This window comes from Danio rerio, chromosome 14, assembly GCF_052040795.2.
Source record: "Danio rerio strain M-AB ecotype USA chromosome 14, GRCz13ab, whole genome shotgun sequence".
NCBI classification, from domain to species: Eukaryota; Metazoa; Chordata; class Actinopteri; order Cypriniformes; family Danionidae; genus Danio; species Danio rerio.
The window spans coordinates 44,971,974-44,985,838 of NC_141034.1; the positions used below are offsets into that span (position 1 = coordinate 44,971,974).

At 36.8% G+C, this 13,865-nt stretch overlaps 2 protein-coding genes across 31 annotated transcripts in view; one reads left to right on the forward strand and one right to left on the reverse strand.

Annotated features, from left to right (window-relative positions):
- The window catches only part of tnmd (tenomodulin), a 344,370-nt gene that overhangs the window by 309,614 nt on the left and 20,891 nt on the right, over positions 1 to 13,865 (forward strand). For 13 of the 14 annotated variants that reach the window (XM_087280537.1, XM_087280538.1, XM_087280539.1 and 10 more), the window contains 1 exon segment: positions 3,362 to 3,460. In XM_087280537.1, the coding sequence (XP_087136663.1) occupies positions 3,362 to 3,460 (99 nt within the window). 14 annotated transcript variants of the gene reach the window in all.
- Positions 1 to 13,865, reverse strand: part of LOC141377576 (uncharacterized) — a 79,356-nt gene that overhangs the window by 38,051 nt on the left and 27,440 nt on the right. For 4 of the 17 annotated variants that reach the window (XR_015507903.1, XM_087282121.1, XM_087282119.1 and 1 more), the window contains one exon: positions 7,203 to 7,287. The exons of the other annotated variants lie outside the window; for them this stretch is intronic. Coding sequence is in view for 3 of the 4 variants with exons in the window: in XM_087282121.1 (XP_087138247.1) it covers positions 7,203 to 7,229 (27 nt within the window). In the remaining variant the exon portion in view is untranslated. The remainder of the gene's footprint in view (positions 1 to 7,202; positions 7,288 to 13,865) is intronic. 17 annotated transcript variants of the gene reach the window in all.

Genomic DNA, 13,865 nt, shown 5'->3' on the forward strand with positions numbered 1-13,865 from the left:
TATTACATCAATGTAATTCTTAACAACATTCTTGATGTCATTCAAATAACATTTTTTATAAGTGTTTTATAAGTTACTTTATTACTTTTGCTGAAACGCTTTTACCACAAAACAGAGATCAAATTCTGTTTAACCCAGAGACCTTCCAATACCAATACATTTACAACATGAAATAAAGTGATGTCAGGGACATGGGTTAAATCTGGTTAAATAAATACTGCATGAAAAAGCAAAACTCTATAAAACCTTGACCATAATGATAAAGAACTGCTGAAAAGAGCTTGCATACCAGGAATAAATTACATTGCAAACAATATTAAAGTGGAAAACAGTTCTTTTAAATATATTTTTACAGTCTCTTTTAGAATACTCTTGCACTATTTATAAAATGCAATAGTGCAATATTAAGTTATGCACCTCTTCCTTTTAAGTAGATTGTTGCCATAGATGATATTCGTGGGTATAAGACTTCTTTCCAAAACATTTTTAAAAGATCTTGATAACACTTTATAATAAATACACACTATGTATCATTTATCAAGCATTAGGAAATAGTGAATTTATTATTTGTTGAGCATTAACTCTACATTAATAAACATTACTAAGCAGTTTATAACTGCAGCTACAAATCAAATCTTGGTATCAAATAAACAATAATCTTTGCAATCTTTTCTAAAAAAAAAATAAATAGAGTAAAGTTTAAACATTGCTGAATAACTGGAGTGTCAAAATATGACAAACTTGGATAAAACAACAATTTAACACTATAATAGCATGCATTTCAATGTTAATTAGAGATATTTAAACGGTGCAGTAATTTTATTTTAGATAAGGTTGCAAAGATTTATTTATCTTTATCTTTAGTTTTTATTCTATACAGTTTAATTTGTGTATCTTCAAACAAAAAGAAATGCATAATGTCAATTATTTACTTTTTTCCTCTTTTAACTGAGCCTTTAACTGTCATTTATAGGGGATTTATAAAGCATAAGTCCTCACTTTAGATTAGGTCACAAAACTGAACGAAGTTGACTTAATAAAGCAGTTATTAACATACAAACTAACTATTAGTATTTGCCTGAATAATAAAAATTATAAATGTTAATTTAAATAGTTTATATATCATTTACTAACTCATTCTGAATGATCTTAAAAAAACAACCATGTTTTAATAACTGGTTTGTAAATAATGCAATACTTAATATAATAATGAAAAATAAATCATTAACAAAGTATGAAAGAACAATCATCAAGCACATTATTAATGTGGTTATAAGTCAATAATACAGCACTTGTAGCTTCAGTTATAAACTGCTTGCTAGTGTTTATTAATGTGGAGTTAAATCTTAACAGATAATGAATTCACTATTTGATAATCCTTAATAAATTCAATCTGGCCTTTATTTGTCACATACACTTCCGTATAGCGAAATTGGACCCCCCCCGACCATACACAAACATCACAATTTTCAGAGGAAGACAGGTCACTGGGGGTAGCATTTAGAAAAAGGAAGTAAGATACATTTCAGGAGAGGGAGGCGAAAAAAAAAGGGTAGTGTAGTTGATGATTTTTTTTTAAGTTAAATGGTTGTAAACAATTAAATTGGAAAACTTAAACAAACAAATTAAGTTGAACATTAGTAAATTTATTTTGTTTTTTTTTTAATTCAACACATAAATTGTTTACAACCATTTTGCAGACATCATTTTTTTCAGTGTACATACCTCAAGCTTTTGAATTCATACCTCAAGCTTTTGCAGTGCATCCATATGGTTCATATATTTCAAAAATCGCACAACTATGTTTCTTCTAAACTTCAATGTGGCTTAATTTCCTTTATAAACTTTCACACAATTTTCCTTTTTATTTTTTAGATGTATGGAAATAACCTTTCACGCATACCAACGTAGAAATCTGCCATAAAATACAATAAATCATTTTCTAATGCACAAATGGGACCTTTTTACAGCAAATGCTGTAGTTTGAAAAGTGTCTGAGAGTAAGGCTTAAATGATTTTCCCAATAATCACCATCTCTGTCCATCAGCGTGGGGAATAACAATGATTAGTTTGTCCTACAGGAAGACAAGATGAGCTATCTTACCGCCCATTTGATGATACGAAAAGTCGGTAAAGAAGCAGGGGGAATTTCCTAACAAAGTCAAAGTCCGTTTATAACATCCTAATACAGAAACAGTATACGGCCAGGGTCGGTTTCCCAGACACAGATTAAGTCTGATCTTAGATCTTGTAATGTTGTTAACAGCGATTCTTCGGCGCTAATACGCTTTAGCGCCAGCCCTTGACTTCACCTGCATTCAGAAAGCAATATTTGTTGTCTCTCAAAGCGATCACTGGCAGAAACAGGTGCGGGCATCTACACGCGAGCGACGTGCCAATGATTGGAGCGCCGCTTCTTTGCCCTCTCTGCCAATTGCATCATTCAGTGCTTCCATTCGAATAATTGTCTCAGAGCATGCACACATTTAATCTGGCTAATGGGAAAGCTGTACTTCAACACTCTTTCTTAAATGACATTCTTTTCCTATTTTTTATCCCTTTAATGAAGAGTCTCTCCATTTTCCAGTTGACCAGGCTCAGCAATAAATGCATTTCATCAAGAGATATGCGTGCAAAAGCAAGCCATTACCAGAAATTGAAGCGTAATTTGTCACAGTGATTTTAGGCACAAACAATACACTTTTTTTTTTTGTGCTTCTCCCCTTATAGACCGGTGAACTTGGTTGGAAATGAAAATTGTTATATGAGAGAACAACAATTCCATTAATGCTTTAGAAATAATTCAGCTCAGTCTGCATCACTTGCCGTATGCTACAACAGCAAATAAAGATTACCTAATGTATTCCCGAATGCAGACAGAGATATTGTTTTTATCCTACCGAGTGAAGAGTCTGTAACACGATAGCCTTTATTTCCTTTTCCAAGACTACTTCCAGACAGTAAAGCACTGAGAACTTTCTTCAGATGCTCCTGCTGAAATAGCTTTTTCTCTTTTCAAGTGTAAAGCAACACATTCTGTATGGCAGACCATCAGCTGTGGCTTTCAGGAAAAAAGCTCCACACTTCAACAAACAGATTAGCTCCGCAACACAGACCATAAGTGCTGCAAATCAATGGGCTTTGCCTACATATAATCATGGCTTCGGCGGTATACCTCTGTGCTGGCTGGTGTCGTATACCAATAATCTTAAATTAGCTGGGACATGATTCCTGTAGCTTTAGTTATATAACGTGTTATATCTGCGCTGGCTAAAAAGAATTTGAGTGTCTGAGAGTATGTGAGGTCAACAGCTGATTTTATTTAAACTTTAGTTAATCAATTATATCTGTGTTTTTCCAGGGCATCATGGGCATCCGCTTTGCCAAGCACCAGAGATGTTATATCAGAAGTCAAACCAAGGAGCTGCCCAAGTTGGACACAAAGACTGTTGATGTTGAGGTATTACAATTTGGCCAAATGAACTTTTGCAGGTCAATTTGGCATGTTTATGTTATGATTTGATGCAGTTCTCCAGAACCAACAAAAAAAATGTGTTTTCTAACTTTTGCTTACTAAACTTGGGTCTTTTTGTGTTATTAATATGTTTATTATGGTCACGCTTTACTTTGATCGTCCGTTTGTTACATTGCATCGACATGCAATCTAATGATAATTAGTTGGCAAGTGGACTATTAGGTTGGGGTTAGGGTTGCGCGTAGGGTTAGGGTTAGTGTAAGTTGACATGTACTTGCAAAGTTTCTTATAGTCAGTTAAATGTCTGTTGAAAGAGCAATATCAACAGATATTAAGCAGACAGTCTACTAATACTCAAATGTACTATCAAAATAAAGTGTTACCAAATATTATTACTTTATTTAAGTGTTTGCGAAAAATTAGGTAACTGCTAATGTTATCGTTTTACTGTTCTTTCAATCTGTGTGTGTGCTTATTTAAGTGGTTTACATGGACATGAAATTGCATGATATGAGTCAGGCCCGTAGCCAGGGGGGGTTCAGGTGGTCTGCCCACTGACAAAGCTCAGAATTTGGCCCCTACATGAGCTCATTTGTTCCATTTTTGACTACTATACCATCGTAAATTGTAAAAATAATCGTAAGAGAAAGGCTTTAAGACAAATGTAACTTTTAACTATTCAAACGGCCAAATTCTGTGTAAGGAAAATTGAATGAGCTGGCCAGTTTGTTAATTGCCTAAAGGCTAGTTTTAATTTAAAACAAGTTTTAACAGATTCCTAATTTTTTTAAATAATTGATGATAAAAAAAAATCATATTTCATTATTATTTTATTATTCTTATTTTATATTTTATTATTGTTTTTATTATTATTATTATTCATCATTCACTCATTTTCTTTTCAGGGTGGTCCCTTTATTAATCAGGAGTCGCCACAACGGAATGAACCGCCAACTTATCCAGCATATGTTTTACACAGCGGATGGCCTTCCAGCCACAACCCAACACTGGGAAACACTCATATGATTTGATTACTTTCTCGCGCTAATCGAAATGCATCTCGACTGTTTTATTTTCTGCGTAAGCCCAAGCCTGGCCTAACCTCATCTAAAAGGATAGAAATTAAGTGAAAACCCACCCGAATGATCTTCAGCTATAGTCTGAACTAGTAACATTGTTAGGTCGAGCTATGATTAGCTCTATGATTTAGAAATCCGATATTTCTCGGATTTTAATTTAAGACATTAAGACTTTTTTAGGACCCGTGGGAACCCTGCTTCAGTGTGCAAAGACTTTAACTTTTTAAATAGTAAGCCACAGGTGGCATGGTGGCTCAGTGGTAAGCCCTGTCACCTCACAGCACAGCAAGAAGGCCACTGGTTCGAGTTCCTGTTGGACCAGTTGGCATTTCTGTGTGGAGTTTGCATGTTTTCCTTGTGTTCGCATGGATTTCCTTTGGGTGCTCTGGTTTACCCCACAGTCTAAAGACATGCGCTATAGGTGAATTGAATAAACTAAATTGGCTATAGTGTGGTATAGAGTGTGAATGTAAGTGTGTATGGATGTTTCCAAGTACTGTGTTGAGACTAGAAGGGCATCTGCTGCGTAAAACATATGCTGGATACGTTGGCGGTTCATTCCGCGGTGGCAACCCCTGATAAATAAGGAACTAAGCTAAAGGAAACTTAATCAATAAATGGTAATCCACATAAGCCAAATTCAACACATAACACAAGGGTTAAAATGGGGGTGAAATCATAAATTCTGCACAAGAGCTAATCAGAATGCGAAAATGAAACTTCGACCATCACCATTTATTTGCAATCCAACTAACCAGCAAAGCCAAGTCGACCCCCTCACCCCACCCCCTCCATCTCATCATCCCCTCCAGCATTTTCCACAAAAGTATAAACTTGGGTCTCCTGTGGCCATGAATCCATCCGAAAGTCCACAATTCCATAACCCCTTTGTGGCACACATCAAATGGTGTTTGCTGTCAATCCTGAACTAATATTAATTTTTAATCATCTCCTCTGAAGCCTCGGCCCAAATAGCCTTAAGGAGAGAGAGAGAGAGAGGGGTCCTTGGGAAAGGTAAGCCATTAAAATGGTATTTGAAGATGTTTGCTCCGTAAATTTCACTTGACTCAGGGCTGAAGTGATTCATCTCTGTTCTCCTGCTCTAATGGCTGTCTGTGATGCTCGGCTAGAGTGATGGGCCAAATTCTATCAATCAAACATCCAATTTATCGGTGTCATGGAGAATGGCAGGCGGCATTCGCATGCGCTAAACTCTCTTTCCTTCGCAGTTCATATCGGGAAGAGGGAGTGCACCAAAGTCGAATTGGTATTAAAAACACGCTGATCTATTGTTGTCGCAAGTTCCCCGACATCCTCTTTGACTTCTAGAACAGAAGGTATTGCAGGCAGAAACAGCCTGCGCGTTCTCTCCCACATCGTTTTAATGTCTAATCCATATTTACAGATACTAACTGCGAAGCAAACGCCATATGTCGCTGCCATTTCTCCCTTTTCTTGCTCATTGTGAAACCTAATTAGATTTTTCGGCTAAGCTTTATTTCACAGATGTGAAATCAATCAGAGTTGGCCAGGGCTGAAGCAGTGGGGCTGGATAGAGAGAGAGAGCGATGCGACTGCTTCTCAAGGGGCGACGGGGACACATGGTGCGCGATGGAGCAAGCTGTTTGTGCCATAAAGACGCAGCTAACCTGGAGAACATTCGCACAAATGATCTCTCATTTATTGGATAAACAGACTTAAGATTGCAAAATGCTAAAAATGCGAGCTGTGGGCTTCACACAAATTATTCAGGCTTGCTAACCGTTTATTTGCATTCCTGCTTCCTCTAAATCTTTGATTTGCTTACATTCATACCAGCATGGAGGCCAGAGATAAATCAGAATGCTACTGAAACCACCAAAGGAAAGAGAGAGAGAGAGAGAGGGGGGGGTTGAATTTAAAATGCCTTTTATTACAAGTCTCTCATTTTTAACGGCCACTTTATTAGGTACACCTGTCCAACTGCTCAGTGACGCAAATTTCTAATCAGCCAGTCATATGACGGCAACTCAACACATTTAGGCATGTAGACATGGTCAAGACAATCTGCTGCAGTTCAAATAGAATGGGGAAGAAAGGAGATTTCAGTGACTTTGAACATAGGATGGTTATTGGTACCAGACGGGTTAATATGAGCATCACAGAATCTGCTGATTTACTGGGATTTTCACACACAACCATCTCTATTGAATGATCGGCAGTTCTGTGGGTGCAAATGCCTTGTTGATGCTAGAGGTCAGAGGAGAATGGCCAGACTGTAACTCAAATAACCTTGTTACAACCAAGGTATGCAGAAGAGCATCTTTGAACACACAACACGTCGAACCTTGAGGCAGATGGGCTACAGCAGCAGAAGACCACACCGGGTGCCACTCCTGTCATCTAAGAACAAGAAACTGAGGCTACAATTCACATTGGCTCACCAAAATTGGACAATAGAAGATTGGAAAAACGTTGCCTGGTCTGATGGGTCTGCTGCAACATTCGGATAGTAGAGAATTTGGCGTCAACAACATGAAAGCACACATCCATCCTGCCTTGTATCAATGGTTCAGGCTGGTTTTGGTATAATGGTGCGGAGGGTATTTTCTTGGCACACTTTGGGCACATTAGTATCAATTGAGCATTTTGACAACGTCACAGCCTACCTGAGTATTGTTGCTGACCATATCCATCCCTTTTTGACCACGGTGTACCCATCTTCTGATGGCTACTTCCAGCAGGACAACGCACCTTGTCATAAAGTGAGAATCATCTCAGACTGGGTTCTTAAACATGACAACGAGTTTACAAGATTATATATATAGATTTATAAAAACATATATCAATCAGCACATGTAATTTCACCAAATTTAAAAACATTACCAGCACATCTTCCCCTGACAATCTTTCAACCTTATTTTTACTGCTTACATACAGTGTAGTAGATGCCAGGAGATGGCATGTAAATATATCTCTTTTAACAAATTTAAAGCTAAAAAGACAGAGACAGAGAAAGAGAGAGAGAGAGAGAGAGAGAGAGAGAGAGAAAGAGAGAGAAGGAGAGAGAGGGAGAGAGAGAGAGAGAGAGAGAGAGAGAAGCAGGCATCCTGTCCAAGGTTGTGAGCATGTAAAGGAAGTAGAGGTTAAAATCCCCATTATTAGCTCCAAGTGCAGCTGAGCCGCAGGGCATGTGACTGTGGTCCCAGAGCAAGCTGCCTTAACACGCTTCACCACAAAACAATGCTGGCTGAGGAGAAACTGCATGCCACTGATAAGGAATAAAGCAGCCGGCAAGCACGACCAGGTGACAAGCAGAAATTGTATGCCACCAGTTTGTTTACCATTTTCAATTTATTTAGTCTGAGAAATGATGAAAGCGGTAATCCCTGAACTTCCCACTGGTCTCCAACTGCCCACACGTCTCCAATGAAATCACGACCCGTCTTGCCTCATGACCCTTGAGTTTCAGGATTTTTTTTCTTCTTTTTTTAGACTCACGCACACATTTCCCACATAGAAATCTGATACATGGAAAAGTATGCAAATGACATATATGACATACAAGCTAATATTTAAATATTACAAATATACAATTTATATATATATATATATATATATATATATATATATATATATATATATATATATATATATATATTTTTTTTTTTTTTTTTTTTAAAGCAAAAAATGGCATTTAATTTTATTTTAAATACTGTATGCACATATATTCTCAAATATACTGTTCAAATATAAAGGGACCAAACAGATAGAATATGTTAAAAGGTTAGATTTTGTGCGCGCGTGTGTGTGTGTGTGTGCGTGTGTGTGTGCGTGTGTGCGTGTGTGTTAGTGTTTATTCATGGCCGTATACTAACAGCTGCTTGATCATTATCACCATCATTCTGCTTTTAAAATCTTAAGAATTCATTTCAGAGGTCGCCACAGTGGAATGAACTGCCAACTATTTCAGCATAAGTATTACACAGCGGATGCCAGTACAGCTGCCAACCCAGTGCAGGGAAACATCCATATTACACACTCACACTCATTCACACTCATACGGCCAATTTCATTCGTTCATTCATTTTCCTTCGGTTTAGTCTCTTTATCCATCAGGGGTAGTTACAGCGGAATTAACTGGCCACTTCATTCATTCATTTTTTTTCAGCTTAGTCCCTTTATTCGTCATTTTATCTGCAGAAAACCCAAGCAAACACAGGGAGAACATGCAAACTCCACACAGAAATTTCAACTGGCTCAGCTGGGACTCAATCCAATGACCTTCTTGCTGTGAGGCGACAGTGTGAACCAACGTGCCACCAAGCTTAAGAATGTTTTGTATTTTTTATTCCATTCACAGATCTAGTTTTTATCATGACATTTCTTTTACTTATTTTAAAAATCTGTCCTTACAACATAAAAGATTTTCATGAGAAGACAGCACACCTGTCTACGTTTAAAAAAGAGGGAGCATCTTAAGTGAATCATCGTCTTTGGCATTTAAATGCCTGATTCATTAGGATTCTTGGCATTAAAAAGTTAGAAAACCTCTGGTCTAGCCTAAGAAATCTATCCAAAAGCATTCCCACTCACTTGTCTGACTGCTGAAGGACTCTTTGAAGAATGTGATCTGAATTCAGAAAATTTGCTCAGAACTGAGCAAATTACCTATTTTTTATTTTCAGCAAGGACACATTAAATCAAAAGTTAAGATATTTATAATTTAACAGAATATGTATGTGCTGTTCTTTGTATGAATTACTGCACAATATATTGTTTCGGCATTATTAGTGTAATGTGTGTTCCTGCAAATGTCACACCGCAGAATATGCAATGCTAAATTGGGATTTTAGTCAATCAACAATTGAGAATGCATCAGATTTGTAGTCATTGCAACGTATAACTATAACAGACTAAATCTCATCCTTTGCATGTGTTTAAAAGGCATTTCAAGAAAGTGTTAAGCATTTGAGCTTAATAACAAAAAACATTTGTAGCTTCAATGAAGAAAAATTACTGATGTATTAATACAACGAAGACTGTACATTGTTATTTTACATTGTTTACATTATTTTACACAAAAAATAATGCATTTTTTACAAATAGAGCTATTCAAGCCATCTGTTAAAATTGTTTTCATATATATGTCAGATTTTTGCAATATCGTGCAGCCCTAGCGCATACATCTTTTGTTTTAACTTTAATTCAATAAAGAATACCACACTGTAAATCCCAAAAAGTTAAGGTGACTCAAACTGTTTGAGAAAATCGATTACAACAAACCATTTGAGTAAAAAAAAACTAATCCTAATAAGTACTGTGAACTTAAGTAAATGAAGCAATTTGAGCACAGTATAACCCAATAAATGAAGAGAACTCAAACCAACCGAGTACTGTAAAACCCAATAAGTTAAGGCAACTCAAACCGCTTGAAGAAACTGATTGCTACAAACCATTTTAAGTTAAAAAAACAAAACAAAACTAATTTATATGAGTACTGTGAACTTACTTAGTTTAAGTTGAAGTAATGAGGTATTTAATTAACTCATTACCTTCAACGCTATAAAAGTTCAAAACTTTTTTCAAATGAGTAGAATTAACTTTCAGTCAATTCTCACACTCATTTCATTTGATGAAGTTGACTGTTGAGTTTTGCAGTGCATGAATATCGTATGATGAAGCATATTAAGCAGCATAATGATCATGTCAGCCTGAAGACTGAAGTAATGGCTGCTGAAAATTCTGATTTTTTATTACAAGAATAAACGACATTTAAAATATTAAACTTATTTGATAAAACTAATAAATAATATAACGTTTTTGCTGTATTCTCATACGGAACAAGCCACTTCTTTAAAAAAAAATCTCCCTGACACCAAACTTTTGAATCGTAGATACCAAATTACAATGGAGCAAGAGAAAAATGTCATGAAAAAAGTCATGCTAATGGCGTCGTTCACTAATAACTTTCCTCCTCTCCAAGACATAAGGAAAATATTTTCAAATTATGTTTTAAGAGCCCTTCAAAAATGGCTGTAAAAATGTCTACTATAATACAATTAAATATTTATACACTTGCTCAAAGCTACGTCTGAATAGCCACCAACGCAGAAAAAGATGGTGTAATTTCAGCATCAACCAGCAGGAGTCACACTAACTGGGCTACTCTAACCAGCCAAACCTTGACCCTTTGGTCAAGACATAATTTAGCTTTGCTCTTTTCACTTCAGTGCCTCTTCCGCAACCTTTAGATGTCTCAAGAGAAACAACCCTTAAACATACACAGCTAATTTCTCCAAAAATGTGATGGAATGTAGCAGGATCACTGCCCTAACCTTTGTTTACTCGTATGAAAGGCACGCTTTGCTTGAGCAGCCGAGAAGGCCAATTAAAGCTCTCTGTTTGCACCGCTGGCCCTAGTTTTAATTTTAGGCTAAAACAGCATCCTTCGCTGCTTGAGTCATGCAGGCTGTCCTCCTAGTCATCATTAGTTTAGCGTGATTTGAGGGAGAAAGGGCCGGAGCGGAGAAACTGTCTCAAAGGCACAAAGAGTGAAGCTTTTAATCAGGCGGAACTGGAACCGCTACAGGTCAGTGCTGTGTCACTTCCCAACAAACAAGAAGCGGCACCAAAAATGACTTCTAATAAAACAAGAGCAGCGGGATGAGGAAAAAAAGAGGGTTGAGGGAGAGCAAATGCAAGAGAAAGAGGGAAATCTAATATAAATGATAGCAGCTCAGACAATAGCCTCAGGATTCCACATCAAGCTTAACTAATGTGCAATTAAGCTTTAGACTGGGAGAAAATCACCTTGTAAAAATATTTGTCATGTGAGCCGTTTCTCTGGTCTCTGCGCTAATTAACAAGGGAACGTAGGAGAGTTTGTTTGCACTTCTATTTACACATAACTACAAGCAAAACAAACATATACCTCATGTGATTACATTACCCAAAGAAGCTTTCTAGATCTCAATTAAATCAAACTGACACGCACTTTCGCAGTCATTATGCAACAATAATTTACTTAACAGCTCATGAACTACAGAACTAACAAATTAAGTACATTACTCTCAATACTATAATGGCTGACTGGGTGGATGCACCGCGGGATATACGGGATTGATCACATCAGTTCTTCTTTCTGACTCTTTGTTTTGGACTGCGGCCTTGAATTCAACAAAATAAGAGGGGCGGCATGATGGCTAAGTGGTTAGCACTGCCGCCTTACAAAAAGAGGGTATCTGGTTTGAATCCTGGCTAGGCCAGTTGGCATTCATGTGTGGCATTTTGTCTACCAGGTGATCCAGTTTCCCCCACAGTACAAAGACATGTGCTATAGGTGAATTGGCCACAGTGTATGAGTGCGTGTGTATGCGAGAGTGTAAGGGTGTTTCCCAGTACTGGGTTGTGGCTGGAAGGCCATTCCCTGTGTAAAAAATATGCTGGAATAGTTGGCAGTTCATTCCGCTGTGGTGACCCCTGATAAATAAGACACTAAGTCGAAGGAAAATGAATGAATGAATGAATATTTTGTGCGCGTTTTGGAATATCGCATTAAAATGCTTGATGGAATTTAATTATGGCACAATTTTTCACATAAAATAAAATAACATACAACTGGATAAACTTTGTATTTAATAAAAACAAATGTGCATAAACTACAATGGAAACAGATTTACCAAATAAATTCCGATATACAAATTAAAAAGTCATGTGGTTTTGTTTTAAGTAGTTGTTTTTAGTAGCCTGTTTTCTTATTCCATTAAATAAAACCAGAACCGCCACGTGCAAAGCATAAACAAAGCAGTAGAAATGTAGCTAAATTACAGACGGACTCTTTAAGTGTTGTTTCTTGACTTGAATTGTTTGTTGAATTGTTGCTAAAAACCCAATCAGAGTGCTGCGTTCAGCCTACGGCGATTCTACACGCTGAATATGTATGGAACACACCAAACCAACTACACTGAAAAAACACAATTCATTGGATTTACTAAAAAAATTAAGTTAAGTGGTTGCAAACATATTGTATGGGGTGAATTTAAACAAACAAATGAAGTTGAACATTACTAAATTTAGTTTGTTTGTTTAAATTCATCCCATTTAAATTATTTGCAACTTCACTATCTGACAAAAGTCTTGTCACTGATCCCAGTTGTAAGAGCAACAAATAACAACGTGACTTCTAGTTGATCATTTGGTAAAGTGGCAGAAGGCTGATTTTTCAGATGAATCATCTGTTGAACTGCATCCTAAATTTATCACAAATACTGCAGAAGACCTATTGGAACCTGCATTAACCCAAGACACTCACAGAAATAAGTCATTTAGTGAAGAAAAATCATGGTTTGGGGTTACATTCAGTATGGGGGTGTGCGACAGATTTACAAAGTGGATGGCAACATCAACAGCCTGAGGTATCAAGACATATGTGCTGCCCATTACATTACAAACCACAGGAGAGGGCAAATTCTTCAGCAGGATAGCACTCCTTCTCATACTTCAGCCTTCACATCAAAGTTCCTGAAAGCAAATAAGGTCAAGGTGCTCCAAGATTGGCCAGCCCAGTCACCAGACATGAACATTATTGAGCATGTCTGGGATAAAATGAAAGCGAAGGCATTGAAGAGGAATCCAAAGAATCTTGATGAACTCTGGGAGTCCTGCAAGAACGCTTTCTTTGCAATTCCAGAAGACTTTATAAATAAGTTATTTGAGTCATTGCAGAGATGTATGGATGCAGTCCTCTAAGCTTATAGGAGTCATACACAATATTAATTATTTTCCCACTGCACCATGGCTTTATACTGTATTCTGTATACTCTATACTGTACATTATTTACAAGACTTTTGTCTAAGCAAAGTCAGACCTTACTGTCCTACTTAAACAATTAAAATCAAGGCATGATCATATTTTACTTAATAAAAATAGGCAAATCTAGAGGCCTTTGCCTTTCATATAAGCCACTTTTTATACCAAATGATCAACTAGAAGTCAAGTAGTCAAGTTATTATTTGTTGTTCCTAAAACTTGGATAGGCCACAAGACTTGTCACGTAGTCTAGTTACCTTAAAATAAAAATAAGTGAACCCAATAAATAATTTTTTTCAGTGTACCCAGACCATCGCCAACTGATGACCCAATGAAGCTCAATGGCCAACCATTAGTTTGTTGTGTCCTGCCCTTTACAGATCATGTGATAACACAAAAAAATGACATGATGGGATGACATTAATAGATAAACCAGTGGACCAACCACATTGCACAACATCTGAAATTTCTAAAGTTCCTTAACCAAAGTCTTTCATCAAAGTGGTTCTGTATTATTACC